Raw genomic sequence first — 25,750 nt, forward strand, 5'->3', positions numbered from 1 at the left:
GGTTTGGGGCTCGAGCTGGGCTTGGGCGCTGTTTCCCTTCTATTGTGCTCTTCTCCGGCGGCCATCTGCAATGTAGTATGATGTATGCATAGCAACGAGATGAAAAGCAGAGGCAGCCAGGCCTTGTATAGCGTCGAAGCGGCAGCGGGTGGCAGATTGGAGCAAGCGCGTGTTCACCAATAAGCTATTTCTTTAGATTTAGATGCCCTCACGAGGTCACGACCAGGACGGACATTACAGGTATAAAGACTAAAAAAAACCTTTTGGTCGGCGATTCAACATTGCTGCAAGTATTCAGAATTTACAGCGTCGTTCGAGGTGTGTTCCATATGCGTGATAGGTGACGCTCTGACCTTGTCCGGATCGGGCCGCGGATCACGTGCCGTGCTGACCGCCTTGGCCTTGCGTGGTCGTTTACACCTGAGGGGTTGCTTGGCCTCGGTGTGCCGCCCGCCGCCGCACCGCGCCCGCCCGCATAGGTACCGACCGACCGCCCGACGGGACGCAAAGCTCCGACTTTCCCTAACAACGCCGCGGGCTTTCCCATCAACCACCCATCCCATTATCCATATCAGCAATCGACCCCGCGACGCGCGCACACGCGACCTTTCATTTACGACATCCCTGACGAACGACATAACGCGTGCTTTTGACGCGCCCGCGCGCGCGTGCGCGTGCTCTCCCAATTCGACCGCCGAAAGCGACGGGGCTCCGGACGATCAAAACAAACCCAGCGCAACCAATTCGCATCATCGTCACCCACCCACGACGTCACGACGGACGACCGCCAGGGGACGCTGCGCAGTGCCGAAGTAGCCGACGACGACATCCAGCAACGGACAAAGCGTGTGTGTGTCATCGTCATCACCACCACCATCGTGGAAGCTCGGCGAGGCGCGGCCAGCGGACGAGAACATACACCAGTTCAAACAGGCGCGCGCGCGCGTGTCTTCGAGCTCGTCCCTCCTCCGTCTTGCTTCTTTCGCGTCCATGACAGCCATACTCTCGGTGCGCACTCCGCTGGCAAATTTGAGCATGGCTTCGACGCAGAGAGGGGCGCCGACCACAACGACGACGACGCGGCGACGAAGCGCCCGGCACGCCTTTGCCGATGAGGACGACGGCGCCAACCAGCATCATGTCGACGCACCGGTGGGGAAAAAGGCGAAGAAAGAGACTGCTGCGGCGGTGAATGGGGTGGGGAAGGCAGGCGCGAATGGAACTGCTGGGACAGGGACGAAGGCGGCAGGTGGGAGGAGAACGAGGGCCGGTGAGTGCAAAGTCCCCCCTCGGTTGCCGTTAGGCGTTGCTCGGGTGAAGGATGGGCGGGGGTGAGGATGGCGCATGGGCAATTGGATGGGGAGGGAGATGGATTGATTGCTGACTTTTGGTTTGGCGCGCGTAGCAGCATACGACGAGGACGATGACGGCTTCACATTCTCGCGAGCTCGCCCGAAGAAGAGCGCGGCGAAGAAGACGGGGGAACCGGAACCGGAACCTGCAGAAGCACCCCCGCCGAAGAAGGCAAAGACCTCGAAACCGGTAGAGGAACAACAATCGCCAGCAGAGGAACCTATCAAGAGTACGGCGAGAAAGACGAGGAAATCCGCGGTTGCTGCGATTGCGCCGGCGGTTGCGGACGAGGTCGCGCCAAAGAGACGGAGGTCGGCTAGGTTGTCAGCAGCTGGGACCGAGGCGCAACCACAACAGCAGCAGACTTCTACGCCGGCCCCGGAGAAGGCAAAACGCACGCGAAAATCGACGGCGCATAGGGACAGGGCGCAGACGCCGAAGCAAGACAATGACGATGGTGTGGCGTTGGTTGGTGGACAGGCAGGGGAGCAAGCGGAGTCTGACCAGCCCAGTCGCGAGGGCACGAAGATCGCGCTGCCGTTCGCGGATACGCCCATCATCAAACGGAACAAGGAGATGCGCAAGGGTGGTGGTGGTGGGGGACCCCGACGGAGCAGTACCGGCTTGCGCGGCCGCCGTGCCAGTTCGCTGATCGACAGCGGCACTTCGAATGGTGGGCAACAACTCCCCGACAGCAATGGATCCGGAGGTCCCGGCAATCTTCTTTTGGATAATCAAGCTGACGACAAGGATGAATTAGCGGTGCCGCACGCGGAGGTTCCAGCAGAGGATTTCTACAAGCATATCGAACAGAGTTTACCTGAGCCGAGGCGCATGAAGCAACTGTTGACGTGGTGCGGAACAAGGGCGCTGACGGACAAGCCTTCCGGAGAGGTCAAGGACGCCAGCGCGGTTATGGCTGGTAGGTGGACTATGCGGTTTTGCTTGGAGAATGTGGAAAGTCAAGGTTGCTGACGACGAGTAGCGCGAGCGATACAGCAGGAGTTGCTGAACGATTTTGCGAGTAAATCGGAGATGTCGAATTGGTTCGATAGGGTTAGACTTTGCGGCCCCGACACGGGCAACATAGGAAAAGTGCTGACTCTTTAAACAGGAAGACGTAGAGCCCGCAGCGCTCGTGAAGAAGCCAAACCCTAGAAATCTTGAAAATGCAACGAAGCTGGAGCAGCTCGAACAAGAGGTTAAGCGGTACGGAGCTTTGATCCTGCGGAATTCTGGAATTTGGAAGCGCTAACAGTTCTACAGCCTGCAAGAAGAAAAGAAAGCCTGGGAGTCGCTTCTAAAGACCCCGTCATTAACCTCGCTATCATCAACTCCCACATCGAAAGACAAGGGAACGCTCCCGGACGCCGCTCAACCGTCAGACGCGCCCAACATCGACCCTACTCTTCTAGACGATCCCGAACAAGCACGCATCCTTGCGAGCCTCAACAGTCTCTCCCTAGAGCCCTCATCATCAACGTCCGCCGAAGCCACATCAACAAACGCACAGCCCGAGTCGACAACACGACCAGCGAGCGTGTCACGAGCGGAACTCGTTGCGCGCCTCCAGGCTATCACGGCATCCCTGGAACCGCAAATAGATCTGTTTGCAGATGGCCTGCACAAGGTGTCACAGTACCGCGATACGGCCGAGCGTGTGGCGACTCGTGTTCTGGGCTCCGCATCGGAAAGGCTGGAGGAGCGGGACAGAGAGGTCAAAAGAGCCGCCGGCACGGAGAACGTGAGTACACGCGATGTGTTGAGGGCGTTGGCCGGGACTCTCAACCGAAGGAGATAGAAGGTGAGGGTTGTTCGCTTTTACTTGTTGTTTATTTGGCTGTATTGTTCAGAACTCTTTTCGGGAGGCATGGGCGTACGTGGAGCGACCGTTTTCAAAGGGCTGGTAGGCAAGCATTCAGCATATTTGGGAGTTTTCTTTTTATGATTGCATCTATTGCCTTCTTGACCCCTTTGGGTCTGCTGGCTGTCGTCTTTTCCCTCCCTTTATTCCCTCTCCTTTTCTGTTGTCATGAATGAAGAACGGTGTCACTTGTAAATACGAACATGGGGCGCAGGGGAATACTCGCAGTCAGGCTCTTGCCGTGTGGAAGTATGGCTGGGTGGGATTCTTGTGTAAAGGCGGAGCTGGGGAAAGGATAGATCTACGTGGCAGACGAGGTCATGACTGTAAATTGAAAGCTGCGTTTGTGCATGCACGTGGGGGCATCGTGTACAGCAACAAGGCGTCTAGTGCACATGCCGCGCCTTCAAAGGAGGTTGCACTGTGCTTGAAAAGTATATATTCCTGCTGGTTTGCTATTTCACCGTCCATCTTCCACACACACACACACACACACACACACACACACACACACACACCCCCAGCTATAGAAAGCACTTCTCTTGACAGCTTTCACGGGGGAGAAATTGCTACTTACCAATCCACCAGACCGAACAGTTCCACAGGTGTTCCTCGCTCAGCTACCTAGCGAACGCACCATCCGCGAAAACATCAACAACACACTCATCGACATCAACCGGGAGACCACACTTCACCCCACACACCGACATCGCGAACCATGGCCGACCCGGCCAACCACCACCCCCACGTCGACCCCAACGCCAACTCACCCGTAGCCCGCCTCTACCGCCTCCTCGGCGGCCCCTGCCTCTTCTGCTCCAGCAACGTCGCTCGGCCACGCCACGACGTCGGTACACCTGCTGTCCGACATGATCCCTCCGCTTCCACTTCCTCCACGCATCACACCGTCACCGGATGCCATCTCCCCCCAGCCACCAACGGCCCCCACTCCACGGCCATCGACGAGGGGAGTGATGGTGAGAAGGCCGAGGGTAAAGGTCGTGGTGGTGGTGATGATGATGGCGACGAGCCTGTCACGGGCCGGCTGAGGGGGGGTCGTAGTGGCCACGAAACGCCGCTGGACGGCTTTCCCCCGGATAGCAAGTGGCTCCAGTGGATGCGCTGCAGTTGCAAGCACTGCACTATCGTGCCTTTCCCGGATAGGTCTGGTGAGGACACGGGCAAGGGCAAGGGGAAGGGTAAACAGCCGGTGGTGGAGCGGGAAGAACGTCTGAGAGGAGGCGATCGGCCTGCCGATACGGATGGTGAGAATAGCGATGATGGAAGCATGGGATATTATGGGGGCGATGGCTGGGAGCTGGAGGACAGCGATGGTTGGGAGCTGCTGGAGAGCGATGAAGAGTCTGTGAGGAGCGACCAAGGTCAGTCATGGAGTGATTGGTCTGCAGACGGCTGTCGGCCATTTGATCTCCAAGCATCAGCTTTTGGCTGGGACACAGATGCGGAGGCAGAAATGCGTGGCCTCCTTGAGGAAGATGGTCCAGACGAAGGCATTTGGAGCGCGAATCATGAAGATATGCCAAATCAGCATCAGCACCAAACACCAGAGAATTACGAACTCCCACAAGAGATGATCCACGTGCTACACCAGCACTCAATTTTTAAAGCCTTCAAGAAAGTCCTAGACGATCTTCCGGGGAGGCTGCCCACTCTGGATGAACTTTGGACGGAGTACTACTGGTTATGGCCGGAGGCGTGGTTCCCATGCGGGTGCCTCAACATACAACTATGGGGAACACTTGCTCGCGAGCTGATAAGTCGAAGGACAAGGCGTCACCGCGGAGGTGTCTGTGTCACCTGTGGGAGGTCCATATCAACTGGTAGTAGTGACAGTAACAGCAGTGGACCAGAAAGCCATCCTCGTGGTTCCAACGAGGGCTCTGGAGAGTCCATGAGTCTGAGCGGTACCACCGTTTTCAAAAACAGTGACTCTGGCAGCGGCTCGGACTGGGAAGAGTACTGGGGGAACTTGGCCGGGAAGAGACTTTCGGTCCACGTTGCCGACGAAGATGTACGAGAAGATCAACGGTTTACGAGGAGCCTGGAGCGTGCCGTAGCAATGCTTACACGCGGCGGAGGTCGTGCTCATGAAAGAGTTCCCAAAGAACAGCAATCCGATGACGAAGAGGTTGGCCCAGTAGGTAAATAGTAAACGACATCCGCCGACGGTAAGAATACAACTGACGCTCGGCAGAAGAACGATGAGGGTTGCAGGCTGAGGGGCGGGGCCGGTTCCAGCACTGGCGGCAGTGGTACGTTTGACAGCGAAGAAGCACCTGCAGTCAGCAACGAGAACCCCGATGAGGCAGTTGAGCGGGAAGCTGCCCAGCGTGCAGATGTGGTAAATCAAGAGACGCGGGAGGCCTTTGACTTTTGGCTGTTTTGGTTCATTTTCGGCGACACTGGCAGATCATAGTCTCCTGCGTGGGTTGAAGGGCAAGTGACCCTCACCTCCTGGCGTATGAAAATTGTTGATGTGTTACCAAGTGGCGGGTGCGGGGTTTTGTTGCTACACAAGGGCGCAACTTGCACTCGGGTGGGCACTTGGAGCCACCAAGGTGCCTATGTTTGCCGCTATATATATACAGACCCTTGATTTGACCACCTTTCAAACACCATATGCGGCATCTCGCTGCTTCCACTATCCAAACACGGCTGAGAACTCGAACCGAGAAAAGAACCATGCCGTTCTATCAACGAACACGATCCGGTTGGAGGCGCCGTATTTCCCATCGAATGAACCGCGGCATCTCATTCCTGTTCCCTGGCCCTGATGCCAATGAGGAGAGACACATCGAGCTTGACCGATTACCACTTGTGCAGAGAGATACCGCGCGTGCAGTTCCTCTTAAATACAACAGCCGCGGCGAAAGGTGCGCTGAGAGGTCTCCGAACAACCAGCACAGAAGCCATGTAACTGAGTCTCCCATTGAAGATCGCACCTGCTTTCGCTACTGTAGCCACAGAACAGTACACGATGAACGAGTGGGTGAAGAAACGGGAGGAAGAAGGGCGCGGCTTGCTTGCCCTTTCTGTTCCGATGTGGACTCCGACATTCACGACTGAAGGCATCTATTGGCTGATAATTCTGTATTTTTTTTGACTCGAAAAGCCGCTTCTAGCTTGAGATTTTCCTGCAAGATGCCGTAAGATTTGCGCTTCATCGACGTTGACGAAAATACACGAAAAAATATATATACTTGAACAGGGCACATAACACTCGTAACCCTCCAGACTCCTTGAGCGCATTCCAAAAAGCGAACATCCCCCACAAAATTTTCCCATCCAGAAAAAAAAACGCCGAATCCAAACCCAAACCCAAACCCCCCTCGGGGTGCTCGCTTTTTCTTCCCCGCAGTATGCGGCAGCGTGTCACCCCCCAAAAACAAAAAACACCACCACCCAAAACCAAAGGTCCAGCCCCAGGTCCAGCCCTAGCCCCAGCCCCAATCCAATCCAATCCAAGCCAATCCAGCCCCAACCCAAATCCAGTCCAAGCAGCACCGCTACAAGCACCGCTACCGTGTACCACCCACCTAGGGCACCCCCCCAACAAAAAATCTAACACCACCCCTCCTCCCTCGCCCTCGCCAGCGTCCCGCCCACGACGTCGTCGATTCCGGCGCCGACGCCGAGGCCGACGCCGGCGGCCACGAGCCAGTGCGCGACGCCGCAGCCCACCGCGAAGGCGACGGCGTACTCGAGGCGGGCGGACCAGCGCCAGGCCCAGGCGAGGCCGGCGACGCAGTCGTCGGCGACGGTGACGGCGAAGAGGAACAGGAGGAGGGATGCCACGGCGGCGGTAGCGAAGAGGAAGGTGAGTTGGCCGTGGTGTTGCGCGTATTGCGGGTGGTGGATCAGGGAGGCGGGGGAGACGGAGTCGGAGTCGGAGTCGGAGGAGAGGGAGAAGCGGACGCGTTTTTTAGGCGAGGGGCGGAGGCGGTGGCGGGAGGATGGGGCGGGGCGGAGGATGCTGGGGAGGCGGCGGGGAGAGGCGGCGGTGGTGAGGGCGCCGGGGCGGGGCGAGCGCGGCTCTTCGCGGATGGGGGTCATGATGGAGACGGAGATGAGGGGGTAGCTGGTTGCGCGCTTGAGGGAGGGTGGCTTGGCGGCTCGTCGGCGTCGTTGTTGCTGATGGTGGGCGGCGGACTGGTGATCGGGTTCGGTGGGAGGAGAGGAGGGGTCGACCGGGTGGCTGCTTAGCGGTGATGCAGGCGGGAGGGTGGTGGGGCCGGAGGAAGAGTGGCGGGACAGAAGGTTGTCGGCGCTGCGGTGGTGGCGAAGCGGTGCGGCAGCTTGGTAGGTGGTGGGAGGGAGGAGGGTGGAGGCGGATGGGCAGCGGCGGAGGTCCATTTCGTCGAGGCCGGAGAGGAGCGGTACGTTGGTGAGTATGGTGGCTGGCGATCAGGTCAGCAGGGGAGCCGGTGTTGGGATTGGAAGAAGAGACGGACAGCCCAAAGAAGCGACCGAGTGTGCGGCGCGCAAGTGCGGGTCAGGGTCGTGAATCGTGGGACGGAAGCGGGGGACTTCTCGGACGGCAGGTGCGGAGCGGGGGATCTCGTGGTACGAAGGCGGCGGGGTGATGTGGATGTCGGGGACCATGCGCTCTGCTATTTCCTTCTCTTGTTCGCACTTGGTGGCATGCTGGACAGGGTGCTGGACAGGATGCGAGGCCGGCGGGGGGTCGTATGTTGCTGCGTGATGGGCCTTGAGGAGCTTGCGCAGAAGCCGGTTTTGGCGCAGATGGCGCGGGAAGCCATTGGCGGATTCGAGTCGTGATGTCTTCATCTTGTCGCCGCCGCATTCAATGTTCATCGACCGGGTCAGAAAACCGCGGGCGGAGCGGCGTCCTTTTGTCCATATTCCAGGCGCTTGGATGGGGTATCCAAAGCGTCGCAGATCATGCTGGTCGGGATTAGGTGGGCTTAGGAAAGCTGATGTCGCTAATCTGGGCGCCGTTGGCGATTGGATCCTGATACTCGGGCGGAGAAACACTTGAGACTCGCGTGTCGCGAACCGAAGGGGCTGACGTGTGGCGCGTTTCAGGACGGCGCGCGGGGAAGCGTTGGCTCGGAGCTCTCGATTCGGCTCCCGAGCACCCGCCAACATTTACTGTTGGTGTCGCAACCCCAATCCGATCCGCCACTCCGGGAACGTCGACGTGCGATGATGGCCATGATTTCAAGTTTTTTCGCGTCCGGCACCGTCAGAAAATGCGAGCTACTTGTCGCTACTTATCGTCGGCCTGAGAATGAGAACACCTAGGAATGAAGACGTCAGCTGACTCATTGTGCGCTGCTTTCAAAACCAAAGCCAACCGCCTGCGGCTGACGAGCGGCAACTCGATTGGCCTGCTCAGCTCAGCTCCGCACTTGCCCTCGAGATGGACGTCGACGGAGCAGCCGTGCAGACTTACACGCACTTCCTCCAGAGAGACGCGCTGTACGCCAAGGAAAAACCATACTCGCTGCGTTACACGCCCCCCGAAGGCTTCCCGAGGGCCAACATAAAGCTGGAACGGCACAATCTCACCGTGCGCGACGTCCGCCCTGTCAAGGACGAGCTGTTGTTCGAAAGAGACGGCTGCCAAATCATCGACTTCAACAGTCGGATGAAGTATGACGATTGGGACGATGATGCAAACATCAAGGCTGTGTACTTGCTTGAGGTCGCGGACCGTCTCCGCAGCGCTCTGGGCGCTTGCCATGTCCAGATTTTCGAGCATACCGTACGTACAGCGCCCGCCCGGAAAGAAGGAGCTGACCACCCACCGAGACAGGTCCGGAAGCGTCATGAGATTTTCCCCATCTCAACCGGCGAGCCGTACAAATACAACCAGCCTACTTCCATCGCACACATAGGCAAGCCGGGAAGAGTGTGGGCTGTGTTTGGTGCATACTGATCTCCGACGACAGATACAACCGTGCCTTGGGTTCTGGACATGGTTCGCTCTCTGAACCCGAAGAAAGCCGAGGACATCCTGAAACATCGGATCCAATGCGTCAAGTGAGCATCTCGAAACAAGTTGCTTGGGGACCATGCTTACGGGGAATCCCAGTGTCTGGAAGCCCATCGTTGGACCCGTCAGAGACTGGCCCTTGGCCATGTGCGAGTCCCGGACAATGAACGTCGACCGAGATCTTGAGCCATGCGATCTGGTCTACCCGGACTATGTCGTCGAAAACCGCCAAGTCTACTTTTCAGAAGCCTTCGAGTGGATTTACCTCAGCGATCAGCAGCCAAACGAGGCTTGGGTCTTCCTGCAGTCGGACACGGATCCGAGCGGAAAGCCTGGTACCATCTCCCCCGCCTTTGATGCACAGCCACTGAGACAGACTTCCAGTCGCCCATACTGCATTTCCAATCCCGTCTCAGAGCGAGAAAGCCGGTCCGAGGGAGAGCATCGAAGCGCGTGCTCTGGTGTACTATGGCGGGTTTTGAGCAAGACTCGGCATGGGAAGGTGTGAATGTCGGTTTCATACGGCCTCGGTATCGAATCAAGACAATCGCGTACCAGCAGGAGCAGAGGAGGCTGCATGAAGAACATTTATCATTTCTTTTTCCAGATGACTCAGCATGTCGACGAGGAGAGCCGATGACGGGGTCAGCGTTACTAAGCTGACGACGACGACTACTGTTGAGAGCTTTCCTGCTCAATTGTCCACTTGTCTCGCGCAAAAAAGTTGCCGGCGTTTCCGTCAAACACCATCATCTCTCCCTTCTTGAAGCCGAACAAGTTCGCCTGAGACTGGGGTTCGCGGGGCGCTGGCCACACGGCTTTCCACGGCTGCCTTTTGCCAGTGGCCGCGGGCCGGGGATTCGTCTGGGGCTCCGATCGCTCCATTTTTGGCGCTGCAGGAGGCCCGTTAGCTTGGATCCACGTGTGCAAACGATTGCGATTGGAGTGCTCACCTGTCGTGCGATAATGACAGCTCACAAGATTGGGCAAGTTCGAAGGTGGGCTGGCGCTAGAAGAGTGGGATTCTGTTGCTGCCTGTCCGGGAATGTGGCAGGCCAGATTCTTAACATGGGCAACCCCCCGGCAGGGGCTCTTGGCAAGTGGCGCGCGTTGCGCGTTAGGCTTTCTGCACGGCTCCGCATCCGGGCACAGTCTCAACCATGGAAGGGTACAAAAAGTAAGGGCTATAAGGATTGACTATAGAAACACACTCAACAGATCCTTCGGCTTCATCTTCCAACCCTGATACAGTTCCCTTTCGAGAGGTGCGACTATGTTTTCGTACACAAGCGTCCGGAAACCGTCATCGTTGAAGTCGACGTCGACACCGTGCTCATCCAGGAAATCGCAGTCGAGGCACGCGCGCACTGCCGCTCGATAGTTCTCGAAGATTTCGTCATCTGCGTCCCGGAAGACCCTCTCTGCCGTCATCAGGTTCGTGTTGACGTTCACCGATCCGTCATCTGTCAGATCCTCGGGCAACCTCCTGCTTTCGATCGTCGCCCAAATCTGCAGCTCCAGGAGCACAATGCCGAGGGCAAGAATCGCAGGGCTTGGGTGCAACTGCATGCCGGATCCGTCGTTACTCTCAGCAAGAGCTTGGAAGTCGGTTGTCAGGTATGGCTTAAGGTTGAGCTGGTCCGGAGCCGACGAAAAGAACGAGATGTGCGTCTTGTCCCACTCATCCTTCAGCCAACTGTCGTTGGAGAGGTGCAGCAAGGAATGGGCAAGCAGCACTGCCAGGACCCGCCTCTCCTTGAGCTTCCTTGAAGTTTCATCGCGAAGCAGCTGATCAAGCGTGACGCATGGCTCCATGATACGCGTAGATTGCTTGCGGGCCTTGTGCCACAGTGTGTCACTTTCGTAAACGACCTCGAGCGCGACGTTGTTCTGGCGAGCCGTGCACACTATCCCGCAGATGGACTCGACATGTACCTTTCCTTCAGACGTCGACGGACTGGTCCTGCGGGAGCCGGGGGGTGTTGTGCTGCCCTCAAACCTGACCTGCATCGAGTCGCGTCGTTGGCTGTACGCACAGTGAGTACACGCTGAAGTCATGGGGGGCGCTCGTATTACTTACGCAGGCTCGACGCGGACCCGGCTTTGCTGCCATTTGCGGTGTGCCTCGTGTCCGGTAGAGATGAACAGGTCGAGCCCGTCATCAGAAGCTTCCTCAAACCAGGCAAAGCACCCGCACAGCGAGAGCATTGCCTCGTGAGGAGAGGGACAAGTGCAATGCGAGGTCCAGACCCTGGCGATGGCGTCGTACATGCTGTGGATGAGATTCCTGGCCCTCAATCGCGGTGGCAACCTCCATTCCGACTCCTGGATCGGCTGGGTCCCCCGTGCTTCTCCTGCCACCGGTTGATGGCGGATGAAACGCTCCAAGGTCTTGTTCTGCTCCGTGAGCAGCGACAGTGCCCTGCGCCTCTTGCTGTCGCTCGAGGTAAACCTGATGCGTCCCTTGAGGTCCTTCGGATCTCCGCCATATTCGCGGAGGGCCTCAAGTTTCGTGTACAGCCCCCTCGGGGCTTGCTAAGGGCGCAAAAGAGTCAGCCTCGCACGGTATGAAGCACGGGAATACAAACCACGATGTCGGCCCTTTGTAGTTTCAGCACGCGGTCACTCAACACATCATCAAGGCACTTGAGGACTGTCTTTAGCGCGTCGACGAAGGCGGCGTCGGAGTTGCCCAATTTCTGCGACAAGGCCAGCTTCACCCGGTCCTCTTTCCACAGCTGCTGGTCTAACTTGAGCAGCTGTTCCTTGTCGCTGGTGCTGAGTGCTGGCAGATCGACTATGAAGTCCCGGATGGTGAGGTTGAGCAAAGCGACTTCATTGTGGAGATGCTGGTACTGGCTGGCCAACTTTTCGTCCTTCACCCGGCTTCGAAGGGCTGTGGTGAAGGCGCCGTACACTCTCCGTTGATGGTCGGCAGCTGCGATGACTATGGGGACGATAGCCAGTATCAACCCCGCGAATTCAAACCCAAACATCTTGCGCTCAAGTCCGCTGTTGCACCCGGTCGGTTGACGGGAGAGATTTTGATTTCTCTTCACGAGGCTTCTGCGTCATTTGTAGCAGGCTACCGCTGCTTACACAGCCCTGCAGCGCATTCATGCGCTGGCGAATCCGACGGCAGGCATCATCAAGCGAGGGTGTGGTAGACCAGGCTGAGGATGTAATGCCTGCTTACCCCGCTCCGCTGAGCCGCAGGCGAGAAGTCAGGACGCCGCAGATCGAAGCCCGCCCCGTCTGACCAGATGTTCAGAAGCTTCGTTGTCCTAAGCACTTGTTGTGCCTGATGCGCCTTCATGGACGATATCCCGACAATCGCGTCCAAGGCCAGGACCGTTGTTGACTCCTTTCGACTGCTCGTCGACATTGCCCCGAGTGATGGCGACGCACCCAAGTCCGAGGCGACCAATGTCGATGATCAGTTCGCGCGGTTCAACATATGGGCCAGCAACATCGGCATGTTTGCACCTGGCCACGCATCGCTTGACCACCGCTTGCGCGACAGTCCGGAAGCAAGAACCCTAATGACCCAACTACTCGAGGGGCTCCAACGGTTCCTTAAACGCGGTAACTCCTCCGAGAAGGACTGGCGCTACGTGTGCTAATCAGAATCCAGCAATATATGCCACAGGGCTGCCTGAATCCGACCCACACCTACAAGCACTCGAATCATCCGTCGAGGAGACTCCGAGCGACACGTACCAATCCTCCCAATCATCCTATGTCTCATCGCACCAGTCGATCCCCGAGTCTGCAGACGAGGCTGATGTCCTTACCCCGTCCGAGGAGCGTCTGTCCGGGATAGAGCAGACGATCGACCGCCTTTATCGACTTTCAGTCGCCATTCGCCGACCGTCACTTGTCAACCAGAACGTCAAAGCCGCCACTTTCCAGATAAGAGACGACGAAGGGAATGAGTGTGGAGACGCCTTCTACCATTACGCTCTCCAGCTGGTCACTCATAGGTGCCAGAATGCCGCCCAAGCTTTGAGAGAGCGGCTGGCAAGAGCCATCACCCTGCGAAGGAAGCGCTTCTTGTACAGGCAGAAGCACCAAGCGAAACTCAACTTCAAGGAGGACGAGGACGAGGACGAGAGCCCAGCGCCATCGGTTTCGAAGGACGGGGAAACAGTTCTCACAGCACATCGGGACTTGCGAAAAAACACAAAAGGGAACGAGACTGTCAAGTTGCCTACTGGCCAACGTCCTCCACCGTCACATACCTCTGCCTCGCTGTTTTCCAAGACCCGGTTTGACAGAGGAGCAATTCTTGAATCCGCGTCCAACATTTCCACTGCCATCGCCCCTTCCGACCATATTGGTAACGTGCAGGTACCACCGCCCCCGAAAGTCTCCCACGGAGGCAAGGAGTTTGAATGTCCCTACTGCTTTCTCGTCATCGGGATTGGGGAAGCAAAACCACTTCAATGGAGGTTCGTGGATCTGACAAGCTTGCATGAAAGCCAGCTCATATACTTATAGAAAACATGTCTTTCGCGACCTTGATCCGTACCTTTGCTTGCATCCAGACTGTTCGGAATCCCAGGTGCTGTTCCACGACACGCATGCATGGACTCATCACATGCAGTGGGAGCACAACAGGCAATGGCGATGCTCAGCCCCAGGCCACGCGGCCGGGTTGACATTTGGTTCGGAAGACGCTTTCGCCGATCACTTGAGGGGGGATCACAAAGGTGCATTCAGCGAAAGACAGCTGCCATCCCTACTGAGAAGGGCGGAGAGGCCGGGCGTGGCATTCGAAGAATGCCCTCTTTGCGATTTTTCACCTGGCCAAGACGTGTCCCCGCGCAGCACTTCCCCACACAGTGTGCCTGGCTCGCGAGAAACGCCGCCCGACATGTCCCCTGCGAACTTGATCAAGCATATTGCGAACCACCTGCTGTCACTTTCTCTGATATCGCTCCCCTGGCGAGAGGTAGAAGACGAAGAATCTCCAAAAGAGGGGACGGCATCCCACCATGCAGACGACGACCCTGCCTCAAGCTATCACGATGACGTATCATCATTATCTTTCGGTGAGGAAGCAGAGGATCGAGGCTCGGAGATACCACCGATGGACCTTGGCTTCTCCACGCCGGCTGTTCCTGACGACGTCGTGCTCGGCACAGCCAGGGACGAATGGTCTTTCCTGCCCCCATCCGAATACTTTGGCCATGACCGCGACCCCGTCTTGCAGACTTTCCTCCGTAAGCTCTACATCGAATCTTCACCGTCGATGAATGACAAGGAAGGCCCATTGCTGCCGTGTTACTTCCTGCCCTTCAGCGCCAACAAGAATTTCCATGGCCGAGACATGGCTATGGGGGTTACGGAAGAGGCGCTTCTTCCCAAACCTTTGTCTGCCTCCATTCCTGCGCCTGCAACAAAAGGCGACACCAACCCCAAGACTTTTGCCATATGCGGGCCTGGAGGCATGGGGAAGACGCAGGTTGCCCTCGAGTTTGTGAACCGGCACAAAGACAAATTCGACGCCGTCTTTTGGGTTCACGCAGACGATGCATCGAAACTCGCGCAGGACTTTAATCAGATCGCAATCAAGCTGGGCCTGGTCCCCGACGGGTCGGCCGACTCGAGAGACTACGCCTTCACACGCGAGTTGGTGAAGCGGTGGTTGGTGGAGCCGCTGAGGAAGTTGAAGAACAAGGACTCGGGCCTCGCATCCTGGCTGCTCGTGTATGACGGTGTCGAAATCTCCAGCACCATCAACGAGTTTTGGCCTTACGATGGGCCTGGCTCTGTGCTTGTCACCAGCCGCAACCCGTTTTCTTGGACGACATGCTGGGCTCTCGTGCCCTTCACCGCCACAGAAGCCACGGATTTTCTTCTCAAGGTGACAAGAAGGAAGGGAGATGCGGATACTCGCGCTGCCGTTGCAGCGGTCAGTCAGAGACTGGGTGGCTTACCCCTTGCACTGTGAGCTCTCCAGTTCTCGCAACCATCCTGTACAGATGCTGATTTTATTGTTCTGCAGGACACAGATGGCCGGCGTGATCACGTACAGAGGAATGACTTTCGATGAATTCATACGGGCTTACAACGAGAGAGAATCGCGTCAGGAGCTGCTTGAAGCAACACCAGATGCCAGCCTACGTGGTCCAGGATACGAGCACAACCTGGCTTCAGTATGGGCGCTCGAAAACCTCACGCATGGGGCAACCTTGCTCAACACGTTATCCATGCTTGACTGCGACGGCATCACAGAGCGTTTGCTCAGTGAGAATCTCGGAAAAGTCAACCTCCCTGGCTTCCCTTCAACGTTGGCAGACTACCAAAATGCAAAAGATGAGCTTCTTCAATCATCCCTCATCACGGCCAACCGGCTACAAAAGAAATTCTTCGTGCACAGAATAGTCCAAGACGTTGCACGGACGAGGCTGAACCCAGACGAACTCCGTCAGACCTTCATGGCGTGCGTCAGCATGGTTTCCGAGCTTTGGCCATTCGAATCATTCACTTGGCGCCACGGAGTAGGGAGATGGTGGGCCTGTGAGGAGCTATTTCCCCATGTGTTGAAGCTGAAGGAGCTCGGTCACCGTACAGTTCCATCAGAGGATGACCTGCCAGGCGATTTTGGCTTTGCCAGACTCCTTATCGACGCAGGATGGTAAGGATGTATATGCCCAAAGATGAGGAAGGGACAACGTGCTGATTGTGAGCCGCAGGTATCATCACGAGCGTGGAAGGTCATCCGAGTCCCGCCTGTTCAACGACATGGCCCAGACCATCTGCGGAACCTGGGTGCACCGATTGTCGCTTGTACGCCGACGAGCCTCTCCTAAACCCTCGCCACACAAGCACTATCTTGGAGACCTACACGCTGCACTGGCAGAGATCACGCACAATCGAGGCTGCATAGCGTCCGAGACCAACGAGCCTCAGGACGCGCTCGAGCACTTCTCGAGCTTCAACACGATGATGGTGGCCGAGTTCGACAGGGACCCGCAGCTCATCCAGCATGACATGCGGCTGGCCATCAGCTGGAACGAGCTGGGCAACGCGTACATGTTGAACCGGCAATGGGCGAGGGGCGAATCGTGCTACAACCGCTCCATCGAGACGATGCGCCGGCTCACCTACTTCCAAGAGACGAACCTCTCCTTGCCCATTGTCAACCTCGGCCTGTCCTTTTGGCTGCAGGGCAAGCGTGATGAAGCGCTCGACCAGCTCGTGCATGGGCTGCTGGAGCGTGAGAAGGCGTTGGGCAGCGAGGACCGCGAGAGCTTCATCACCGGAAGATTCCTGCATGCGCTGGGGAATGTCTATGCGGATTTGGGCAGGAGGGAGGACAGCTTGAAGTTCCATCGCAAGTCACTGTTGCACTACAAGAGTACGCTGGGAAACAACCATCATCGCACGGCCGATGTGTGCGTGAAAGTGGCGGAGCATTTGATTCGGTTGAAGCAGGAGGATACGGCTGTGTATGCGACTCCTGGCATCTCCCTTCATCATGGCTAACTGGCTACCAGGGCGCTGCTCGATCATGCACTCAAGGCCTATAGCAACCGCAAGACATACGTTCCGGAAAAGGCACGGGCACTGTTCAAACGGAGCCAGGTGTTGAGGATGATGCGTAAAAATGTAGAGGCAGAAGACGCTCTGCAAGAAGCTGTGGATCTATACCATGAGGTTGCTGACAAGGAAGAGGGATCAATGAAGAAAGAGGCCGACGAGTTGGTTGATCGGGACTTTATCGAGTGCATTGCCTTTTGGTCGAGGTAGGGAAACATCCGGATGAGGGCAGCAATCTTTCCTGAGCTACGTCTTGTGAGAAGGATTGGATGACTCGAGCGATGGTGGCGCCAACGATAAGGAGTTCTAGAATGGTGAGTCATTTGGTGGTCGTGACCGTTCGCCCGCACTGACCGTTCTCCGCATCGTCCAGAACAACAACAAACCAATTGATTCCCGCCGATCTACATTTGCCCCCCACATGTTCGTTTCAACTAGCACGCCAACTCACCACCGCAAGTCCCGTTCTCTGTCGGGTGAGGAGAGGTTCGTGCGGCTGTCTCCAAAAGGTTAGCTATGGTGGACTATCAGCACCACCTCACTTATACCCCCCACCCCAGCAGAGTTGTTCACTTCCCCATAACCACCCCACCGTCACCGCCAAACACGACTGCACAGTAAAACCTTGATTTAACTGCCACCCGTCCGATTCCTCAATCGTCCGTGAAGCATTATACCACCCCGGCCCATATACCATCACCACCCACCATGGACCTCCTTTTCAGTACCCTCTCCACCGTCAGTAGCTTCCTCGGCACCGCGTCGTCACACACGCAAAACGCCGTGCGCTCCGTGAAATGGGCCGAGCTCCCCGGAGACGCCCAGCAATTCTTCTCGCGCGTGGCCGGAAGCGGGACCAACTTCATCTCCATGCGGTGGGACGACCTGCCGCAAACGACCAGGGACTGGATCAAGGCGCACCCCTACCAAACCGCCTTCTACGTCGCCCACGGCGCCGTCATCGTCGCGCCGACGCCCGTCACCGCGCCGCTCATCGGCGCCGCGGGCCTGGCGACTGCAAGTCCTGTCGCCGGTAAGAAGAATATTTGTGATGTTTTCAGCACTGTCGATTTTTTTTTTATTCTTTTGCGGCTCGAAAGATATAACTATATATTCTCTCCCACATCGCCGCTCCTTTTTCCGCTATACAACGCGTTCGCCCGCTCCTCCAACTAGCCAGTATGTCCAGTACATCCGGCTGACCACAAAACCACCAGGCTCCGCAGCAGCAGCGATCCAGCAAGCCCTCACCACCGTCGGCGCCAACAGCGTGGCGCTGCGCACGGCCGTGACGACGGGCCACGGCGCGCCCGCCATCGCCGACGGCCTGCAGGCCGCCATCGCCATCGGCACCGGCCTCTACGGCCTGTGGACCTACTTCGCCCCCGCCGCGGCGGCGAAGAAGGAGGAGGAGCAACCCGCCGTTGTCCAGCAACCCGCGGCGGATGCGAAGAAGTTGAAGAGGAGTAAGACCGCGCCCGTGCAGCAGCAGGTACCGCCGGGGTCGGCGGCGGCGAAGCGTGGGTTGTCGTTCCGGGGTCTGTTTAGGAGGAAGACGGCGGTGGCGTGAGTGAGTGAGTGAGTGCGCGAGTGTGCATGTTGGGATTCATGAGTGTGATGCTGGGGAGGGACGGGAAAGGATGAGATATACCCTACATGAAATATGTGTCGGACCATAGGGGAATTGGCAATGGGACGGACGGCTTGGTACGATTCTGGAGTTTGGGAGGTAACCTGTGTTCTTTTTTTTTTTCTTTCTCTTTTTTGTTACGCTTTCGTTGGAATGATGGAAGGCATTTTTCTTGAACCTCGGGAGTTTCGTTAGTGATAGACTGAACTACCAGGAAGAGCGCATAGAAACAATCCATCGGACATGCAGAAAATGTGGCATTTCATATCTCGTCTCGAGAACCACCATCAGGTGGTGCTACCGGGACCAAAAGCAGCAAAAGTCAGAGGCTGTCTGGGAAGCTTTTGGAAGAGGACGGATTGAGCTTCGTTTCGGCAGTATCGAAGTGCATCCATCCCACGCTAGACAACCACAACTTCGACTTGAGGATCGATGTCCGCTTCTTGAAGACTACTGCGAGCTACCTATGCTTGCAGCTCTTGCAATCGCACCAAGGCGAGCAAGGCCTATTTGCCTCTCTATTCCGGCCCAAACAATAAGCCCGCATCAGGCAGCAGCACGACTGCATAGCCGGCATGTATCAAGCTGATACGTGTAATAGACGCTGTGGTGTCATCTCACACGTGCATGCTATGTGCTGTCCGCATGCAAGCGCAGCCCCGGACCATCATTGGAGGATGTAGCTAGTGCGGGGCAACGATCCAGCCGGCTGAGGCTTGCGATAATATTCCGCCTGATCTTCGCGCCCTCTTATCTGACTTCCTGCCTCGTCCAATACGTCAAGTTAAGGCTCGAAGTGTGGTGTGGAACGGTTGCGCTTGAAGTGACTTTGGGAGCTGAGCCTCGACTGCAATCGCCATCGCCATGACTTTTGCAACTTCAGCCTTGCTGCGCTGGTGCAAGTGGTTCTCCACATGGAACGGGAGCAGCAAAGTCGAAAGATCCCATTCGAACGAGCCAAGACCTGTTCATATGGATGATGCACGCTTTGTGGCTGTTTTTGCTGACGGGAACAGTTGCGCTGAAGAGCCTCATGTGGAGCAGGTCAAGATTGTGCACGTGGGCGATGCATACTTCATGGCCATTCCTGCGGGAACCGTTATTGTCAGTCTGACCAAATACTTCAACCGCATGTTGTTGCTCATTCTTCTTCAGGACTTGACGTATGGGGAGCTGAGATACGTGGAACCGAGTTTTCAGCAATCGAGCCTTGAGAAGCTGGTGCCTGAGCATCACCATGGCGAGACATCAGATTCCGGGAAGGCGAGTCTCGATAATCAATTTCGTAGCCATGCGACACCGAAGTATTTCACAGTCCTCGACGCGGGAGATCAGCACCGACTTTCCGCGCACTGGATTGCCGAGCAGACCAGGGCCTACCAAGCCTGTGATACTTTCCAACACGCCTTTCTCCACGGAATCGTCCTCACCACCTCTAATGCCGAACCAGCAAAGATCGGAGAGCAGGCGAAGATGGTTCTCAGAAAAACAGGCGTCAAATGGATAAGCTGGCTGACCCGATCGAAAGACAGCCGGTTGACTTTCCGTCCTGGGCCACATTACACAAATGGTGCCTGTTTCTACGAATTGCACCGCCTCCACGACGATACGCACGACTGCTTCATCACCGCCATCACCAGAAGATCCCCGAAGCTGCCGTTCCGCCCTACATCCTACCCCAGCTTCAGCCGGCCCAGCGGCCCAGCCGTAGCGGTCCCCTCCCGCCTGAAGCCACACGGCACCAGCCACGCCAGCCTCGCCGGCATGCGTGTCGCCATAAAAGACAACTTCGACGTCGCCGGCGTGCGGACCTCGCTCTGCAACCGCGCCTACGACGCGCTGTACGCGCCGGCCCCCACCACCGCGGCCTGCGTCCAGACATTGATCGACAAAGGCGCCGCCATCGTCGGCAAGACGAAGCTCTCCAGCTTCGCCGCGACCGAGGAGCCCATCGAGTGCATCGAGTGGCCCGCCCCGTGGAACCCGCGGGCCGACGGCCACCAGAGCCCGGCGGGGAGCAGCAGCGGCAGCGCCGCCGCCGTCGCCGCGTACGACTGGCTGGACGTCGCCGTCGGCTCCGACACGAGCGGCAGCGGCCGCCGCCCCGCGCACTGGAACGGCGTCGTGGCTATGCGGCCGACTCACGGCGTGCTGAGTGCGCATGGGCTGTTGCCGAGCTTCCATCTGTTCGACGTGCCTACCTTTTTCGGGCGGGATCTGGTTTTGTGTAGGCGTTTTGCTGAGGCGTGGTATGGAGACGGCTTGCCAAGTGTGGGGTGCGAGGTAGGTGGAGAAAATGGACTCGTGTTGTAGCGGTCAAACGTGGTGCTGAAATTCGCATTTGTAGCTTCCGGTGGAGATAGTTGTGCCGATTGACTATCTGGCAACTATTCGAAATCCATACCAGAGTCGGCTGATAGAAGAGTTCTTGGCTGACATGGAAAACTTCTTTGGTGTCCAAGCGAAGAGGGTAAAGCTGGACAAATTGTGGGTAGAGACACGGCCGGAAGAGGCCGAGAATCAAAAACTGTCGGATTATATGGAAGCTGTAAGTTGTCTCGCAAACAAGAGGTCTCATTGTGCCTAATACATGGTAATGCAGGCTTGTCGAGACTCGTTTTGGTACGACGACTTTCACAATACCGATGAGTTCCGAAGCAGATACAAGCGTAAATTTGGCAGCAACCCCTATGTGAGCCCACCTGTCCAGTGGCAATGGTGAGGTCCTAGCGTTCTATCTTCACTCTATTTCGCTAAAGTATTCACAGGAGCCTTGCATCAGAAATCACCAAAGCGGACCGAGACGACGCTGTCAATAGGCTCAGGGTTTACCGCAAGTGGTTTACGGAAAAAGTGATGAAACCAGAAGATCGCAACACCATCATCGTCCTGCCAATAGAGGACATATCGCCACGTTATCGTGACGAGCCTCCATCGTCCGTACTCCCGATTTGCAACAGAAGGCTCGACTAATTCATGTGAAAGCCGGAAGTTCTATCCGACAGGTGTGCCGATGCTATTCTTGAGCCCCATCACGGGAGGACCTGAGCTCACTATTCCAAGTAAGGTCTCACGAACCTCTCAAGTAGTGCTTACAGCTAATTTTTGCGAAGTCGGACAAGTGCCGTATGTTTCCAAAGTGACCGGTAGAGAGGAGCTCCTTCCAATGGGAATATCTTTGATGGCCTCTCCTGGCTACGACCTTGTTCTTATGGATTTGATGTTGAAGTGCCTGGAGCATGCCAACAGGCCAACGCGTGTTCGGACCGGACGACACATGTTTTTTGGTGGAAATTCTTTTGCAGTATGACCGTTTTTATTCTATGCAAGACTTCGCTTTGACTGCCCATTGGAACAATTGGTGCAGAAGGTCGTGAAGCTGCACATGGAGCGATATCGACCCCAATAATGTGCTTGTCGATGGTCACGATGCTCTTAGATATTCCTGGATTGGCCCGCCGACTGAGGCTCAAGGTGACAGGGAGATGATGATATTGGACGTATTTATTGCAATCGTAGTCGCTAGTCAGTCAGCTCGTACCCCGCTTTATCGAATTCTACGCTCCTGAACGCTCAATGATCGGAGAAAGCTACCTTTACTCATCTTTCGGTGCATCATTCATACCTCATACTTTTCAGACATGAACTTCGTCCCGGCTAATCGAATCTCATCTGAAACCTCCATAGCAAGAACCTTCAAATGAGCAAGGAAATCATAATCAATCCCACTCACTCTTCCTCCCCAGCCTTCCTCACCACAAACCCATACCAAACCTTGGTACCTACCCACTTCCATCCTCTCTCGCCAACCTTCCCACTATTAATCAACCCTTCATCCACCGATCTCTCCTTCACACCGCTGATCGCATCCCTCTCCGTCTCACTTCGATCCACCGCATCAACAACAACCAAACCCACCTCCCTCGCCGCCTCGATCGTCTCCCTAATCCCATGCGCCCAACTCTGTCCCCTCACCTTCACCGTCTTGCCCTCTGCGTCTGTGCTGACGAAGCCGGCTTGCGAGACGGCGCCCATGTCGGGATGCATGTTCGTGACGAGGGCGACAGCGCCGGGGGCGAGCAGGGCGGCGAGGGTGCGGAAGAAGGAATCCAAAGGCAGATGTTCGAGGACAAGGGTCGAGATGACAGCATGGAAACACCGCTGCTGCCTCAGGAGGGGCACGGGAAGAGCAGCGGTGAAAGGGTTGAGGTTGAGGAGATTGAGAGTCGTCACGTCGGAATCTTCGACGAGCGGACTGCAGTGTGCACGAGTGAGTTAGCGATCAACCGTTCCTGCTAGACAGACCACCGAAAAAGCAAGCTCAGCTCAGAAGAAAAAACTGACATCAACCGCTCCTTCGCCTTCCCCAACATCCCCTTCGACGCATCCACGCCCGTCACCTCCATCTTCCTCTTCCCCTCTCCTTTCGCCTCTTCCCACCACCTCACCACCTTCTCCGTATTCCTCCCCGTCCCGCACCCCAGATCCAGCACCCTGAACACCTCCCCGTCCGCGCCACCGCCACCCACACCCCCGACAGCGCTCTCCAGAAACCTCGGCAGCATCGCCTCCAGTTCCAGATCATCCACGCTCTGCAGGATGTTCCCGTCCGAATCATACACAGCTGCCCACGCGTCGTACGCAGCCACATTATCAACATGGCGGACAGGCGTCGCGGTCTTACCAGGGGCGGCGTGGTCACCGACGACGGGGTTAATGGTCGGCTGCTGACGACCCGCAGAAGCAGATGCGCGACCAGAGGCGGAAGGAGTGCCACCACCACCAACGACACCACTAGCAGACGGAGAACGAGAGGGGGAAGAAGAAGAAGAAGAGGGAGGAGGAGAAGCGTCCCGAGCCATTTTCCTGCGCTTGGACGGGGGGCGGTGATTCTGTCTCGACACTAGCGAAGCCGAAGACGGCGGCGACGACGGCGAAGGCGGGGAGGGCGACGAAGAAGGCTGGGGGTGTTTGGTGGAGGAGGTCGGCGTCTCCGATGCTCGCTTGGCCTGGTGGCTTGCAGGCGCTCGTGCGGGGGCGGCGGTGGCGGCGGCTGTTGCGGAAGAAGGGCCTGGGCTATGCTTTGCAGGCCGTGGCGGCGGCAGCTGTCTTGGCTTGAGCTGGCGTGGAGGCGGGGGCGATACCAGCGGTGATCTTGATGGCGGTGGTCGTGCTAGTGTCGTCTCGTTCTTCTTCTCTTCCTCGTCCTCGTCCTCGTCCTCCTCTTCTTCTTCGGAGCTCAGCGCGGGCGTTCCTACGATGGCGCCGGACGTGCTGAATAAGAAGTCGTTGCTTCTATCTGCGACGGCCTGCGACGTGACGTCGTTCGCGAAATCCTCGGCTCCGTTGCTACCGTCGTTATTCGCGTCTTCCTCGTCGTTCTCGGTGTCCGGTTCGGTGGTGGAGAAGGATCCGAATTGCTGGCTGCCGCTCTGTTGTTGTTGTCTCTTTTCCTGTAACAGCCGTCGCCGGTGTTGCCTGGTTCCTGGGAGGGCGGCCAGGTCTATTAAAGACGTGTCGAACGTGGTTGTCAAGGATGGTTGAGTCATAGTTCTTGTCACGCCTAGCGGCACGACCAAAGCCAAGAACGGGTGTGACTGTGATGGACGTGGGTACGCGATTTAGTGGCGAATGCAAAGGGAAGTGCGTCACAATTGGTTGGCGACTGCAGAACTTGTAGAAGCACAGCAGACAGCAGAGGAAAATGAAGAAGGGACTATGTTTTCAGGCTGTAAACAGGCGACAACAATAGCGGGGAGCGATGACCGGGGGAGTGTTGTTGACGTGGGGTGCACACGGAACAAATAGGCAAACGCGCCGCATGTGACCGCGCGACAGGGCGCACAGCCGCTACTCGCTCGCTGGCACCACGCGGTCCCGACGCCCTGCACCACTCCACGCCTGGCCGACCAATGACTCACGCCGTGGGCGACACCACTCTGCTCCTCGCTGCCTGGGACCGAATCAGGCGCGGGAATGACCCGGGCTCAACCGTCTACTGATACAAGTCATGTTTTCTCCGTCGTAGGCCAACCCCACCGGCCTTCCGCAGTAGGGGCTGCCGGCATTATACAATACACCCCGTCTCTCCCCCTGCCCATACACATGCGAGACCTCTCCTTCATGCGCCGTGGTGGAAGAAGGCTTCAGAGACGCGCTCCTGGTGTCGCACCAGCCGTTGTCTAGCCCTCACCGCATCGCCCAGCCGCGACTTTGCCCAGCCGCCCGCGCCGCCCAAGTCGTGCGTGAGTAGCAGGTGTGTGTACGCGAACACGCTAGCGTCGAATACGCCAGGCCGCTGTGCCCCGAAGAACCACCTGTCTCCACCCAGCGCCGACTCCAGTGCTCGCAGCGCATCCTCGGCCGCCGAGTATATCGTCTCGGCATCGACCACCGCCCCGTGTTTGAGTAGCTCCGCCTGCGCCGCCGCCCGCAGCTCGCGCGACACACTGGCCCGCACGATCGCGTTGCTCGACGCGCTGTTGATGTAGAGCGGCTGCGCCACGGCGTCGAAGTTGCGCGTCAGGTAGAGCGTGTAGAGCTGAAGGTTCCCACAAGTGTCAGCCAGGCTGCCCGCGCCGATCTCGCTACGCCCTGGTCCACTGATGGGCACTTACCCATGCTCGCCGAATGTCGTGGTCCAATAGTGACATGTATGCCTCGAAGCGATTGTCATCCGGCTCCTCGACGGGCGTACTGCCGTTGTCCATCACCCATTTCTGCAGCTTGCCCGACGGTACGACGTGCGGCTGATCGAGAATGGAAGCATTGGCGCCGCCGGGCAGCAAGAATGGCAACGCGCCGCTGGGAGAGGCGTGGTTGTTCGACGCAACCGTGACAAAATCGACTCCGCTGAACTTAAAGTACGCCTACGAGCAACCACTCCTGTCAGCACTTGTAGCTCTGGAAAATATGCGACAACTTCGGCGCAGAAGGGGGGCGACGAACCTGCCATTTTAGACAAGTAGGATTGAAAGACGGCTCTCCGCTCAATGCGCCATCCTCGGTCGTGAATATGTACAGCTGATGCCGTTGGCGGTCTCGCGGCGCGCGCAGCGGCAATTCGTTCGCCGAGTAGGTGACGAGGGGAAACTTGTCGAAGAGGCGCTTCACCGGGGCGGGGACAGTGGTGATGGCGGAGAAGGCGGAGCGCGATCTCGAGGGCTTCGGCGGAGACGGATGCTGCTGCTTTGGCGGAGAGGTTGCGTTAGGGTCATCTTTCGGTGGCATTGTGTGAACCCATGGCGGAGGGGGAGTTGCGCTGCTGCTCCATGCAAACGCCTTTGTTCGACGGGCTGCTCCCGGCTAAACCTCGCCGCAATTACAGCTCTAACGTCATCCCCGTTCAGGCTCCACACATCATCACTACTCCTAC

General features: G+C 57.3%; 10 protein-coding genes across 10 annotated transcripts; 6 read left to right on the forward strand and 4 right to left on the reverse strand.

Annotated features, from left to right (window-relative positions):
* Positions 1-990: 990 nt before the first annotated feature.
* Positions 991-3,154, forward strand: BKCO1_580009 (mis12-mtw1 family protein; the record flags this gene model as incomplete). Its single annotated transcript, XM_020277595.1, has 5 exons — positions 991-1,270; positions 1,406-2,275; positions 2,339-2,409; positions 2,468-2,562; positions 2,620-3,154. 5 exons carry the CDS (start codon positions 991-993, stop codon positions 3,152-3,154), a joined length of 1,851 nt encoding a protein of 616 aa, XP_020126866.1.
* Positions 3,155-3,935: 781 nt separating this feature from the next.
* On the forward strand, positions 3,936-5,654 carry BKCO1_5800010 (uncharacterized protein; the record flags this gene model as incomplete). Its single annotated transcript, XM_020277522.1, has 2 exons — positions 3,936-5,375; positions 5,433-5,654. The coding sequence occupies 2 exons, from the start codon at positions 3,936-3,938 to the stop codon at positions 5,652-5,654; spliced, it is 1,662 nt and encodes a 553-aa protein (XP_020126902.1).
* A 1,145-nt stretch (positions 5,655-6,799) lies between these two features.
* BKCO1_5800011 (uncharacterized protein) lies at positions 6,800-8,026 on the reverse strand (the record flags this gene model as incomplete). The annotated part of the gene is made up of 2 exons (XM_020277523.1): positions 6,800-7,635; positions 7,690-8,026. 2 exons carry the CDS (start codon positions 8,024-8,026, stop codon positions 6,800-6,802), a joined length of 1,173 nt encoding a protein of 390 aa, XP_020126901.1.
* A 595-nt stretch (positions 8,027-8,621) lies between these two features.
* Positions 8,622-9,679, forward strand: BKCO1_5800012 (methyltransferase; the record flags this gene model as incomplete). Its single annotated transcript, XM_020277524.1, has 5 exons — positions 8,622-8,966; positions 9,018-9,099; positions 9,154-9,244; positions 9,297-9,532; positions 9,582-9,679. 5 exons carry the CDS (start codon positions 8,622-8,624, stop codon positions 9,677-9,679), a joined length of 852 nt encoding a protein of 283 aa, XP_020126904.1.
* A 190-nt stretch (positions 9,680-9,869) lies between these two features.
* Positions 9,870-12,193, reverse strand: BKCO1_5800013 (uncharacterized protein; the record flags this gene model as incomplete). The annotated part of the gene is made up of 4 exons (XM_020277525.1): positions 9,870-10,090; positions 10,409-11,223; positions 11,278-11,732; positions 11,786-12,193. The coding sequence occupies 4 exons, from the start codon at positions 12,191-12,193 to the stop codon at positions 9,870-9,872; spliced, it is 1,899 nt and encodes a 632-aa protein (XP_020126903.1).
* A 318-nt stretch (positions 12,194-12,511) lies between these two features.
* On the forward strand, positions 12,512-16,955 carry BKCO1_5800014 (tetratricopeptide repeat domain-containing protein; the record flags this gene model as incomplete). Its single annotated transcript, XM_020277526.1, has 6 exons — positions 12,512-12,782; positions 12,832-13,648; positions 13,698-15,149; positions 15,208-15,840; positions 15,899-16,654; positions 16,703-16,955. The coding sequence occupies 6 exons, from the start codon at positions 12,512-12,514 to the stop codon at positions 16,953-16,955; spliced, it is 4,182 nt and encodes a 1,393-aa protein (XP_020126906.1).
* A 498-nt stretch (positions 16,956-17,453) lies between these two features.
* On the forward strand, positions 17,454-18,315 carry BKCO1_5800015 (uncharacterized protein; the record flags this gene model as incomplete). Its single annotated transcript, XM_020277527.1, has 2 exons — positions 17,454-17,778; positions 17,963-18,315. The coding sequence occupies 2 exons, from the start codon at positions 17,454-17,456 to the stop codon at positions 18,313-18,315; spliced, it is 678 nt and encodes a 225-aa protein (XP_020126905.1).
* Positions 18,316-19,347: 1,032 nt separating this feature from the next.
* On the forward strand, positions 19,348-21,685 carry BKCO1_5800016 (glutamyl-trna amidotransferase; the record flags this gene model as incomplete). Its single annotated transcript, XM_020277528.1, has 6 exons — positions 19,348-20,658; positions 20,723-20,923; positions 20,978-21,093; positions 21,144-21,311; positions 21,361-21,437; positions 21,489-21,685. The coding sequence occupies 6 exons, from the start codon at positions 19,348-19,350 to the stop codon at positions 21,683-21,685; spliced, it is 2,070 nt and encodes a 689-aa protein (XP_020126908.1).
* Positions 21,686-22,104: 419 nt separating this feature from the next.
* On the reverse strand, positions 22,105-23,924 carry BKCO1_5800017 (methyltransferase small domain-containing protein; the record flags this gene model as incomplete). The annotated part of the gene is made up of 2 exons (XM_020277529.1): positions 22,105-22,630; positions 22,720-23,924. The coding sequence occupies 2 exons, from the start codon at positions 23,922-23,924 to the stop codon at positions 22,105-22,107; spliced, it is 1,731 nt and encodes a 576-aa protein (XP_020126907.1).
* Positions 23,925-24,496: 572 nt separating this feature from the next.
* On the reverse strand, positions 24,497-25,605 carry BKCO1_5800018 (mitochondrial outer membrane protein; the record flags this gene model as incomplete). The annotated part of the gene is made up of 3 exons (XM_020277530.1): positions 24,497-24,916; positions 24,993-25,244; positions 25,324-25,605. The coding sequence occupies 3 exons, from the start codon at positions 25,603-25,605 to the stop codon at positions 24,497-24,499; spliced, it is 954 nt and encodes a 317-aa protein (XP_020126900.1).
* Positions 25,606-25,750: the final 145 nt, after the last annotated feature.

This window comes from Diplodia corticola (assembly GCF_001883845.1).
Source record: "Diplodia corticola strain CBS 112549 chromosome Unknown scaffold58, whole genome shotgun sequence".
Lineage (NCBI taxonomy): Eukaryota > Fungi > Ascomycota > Dothideomycetes > Botryosphaeriales > Botryosphaeriaceae > Diplodia > Diplodia corticola.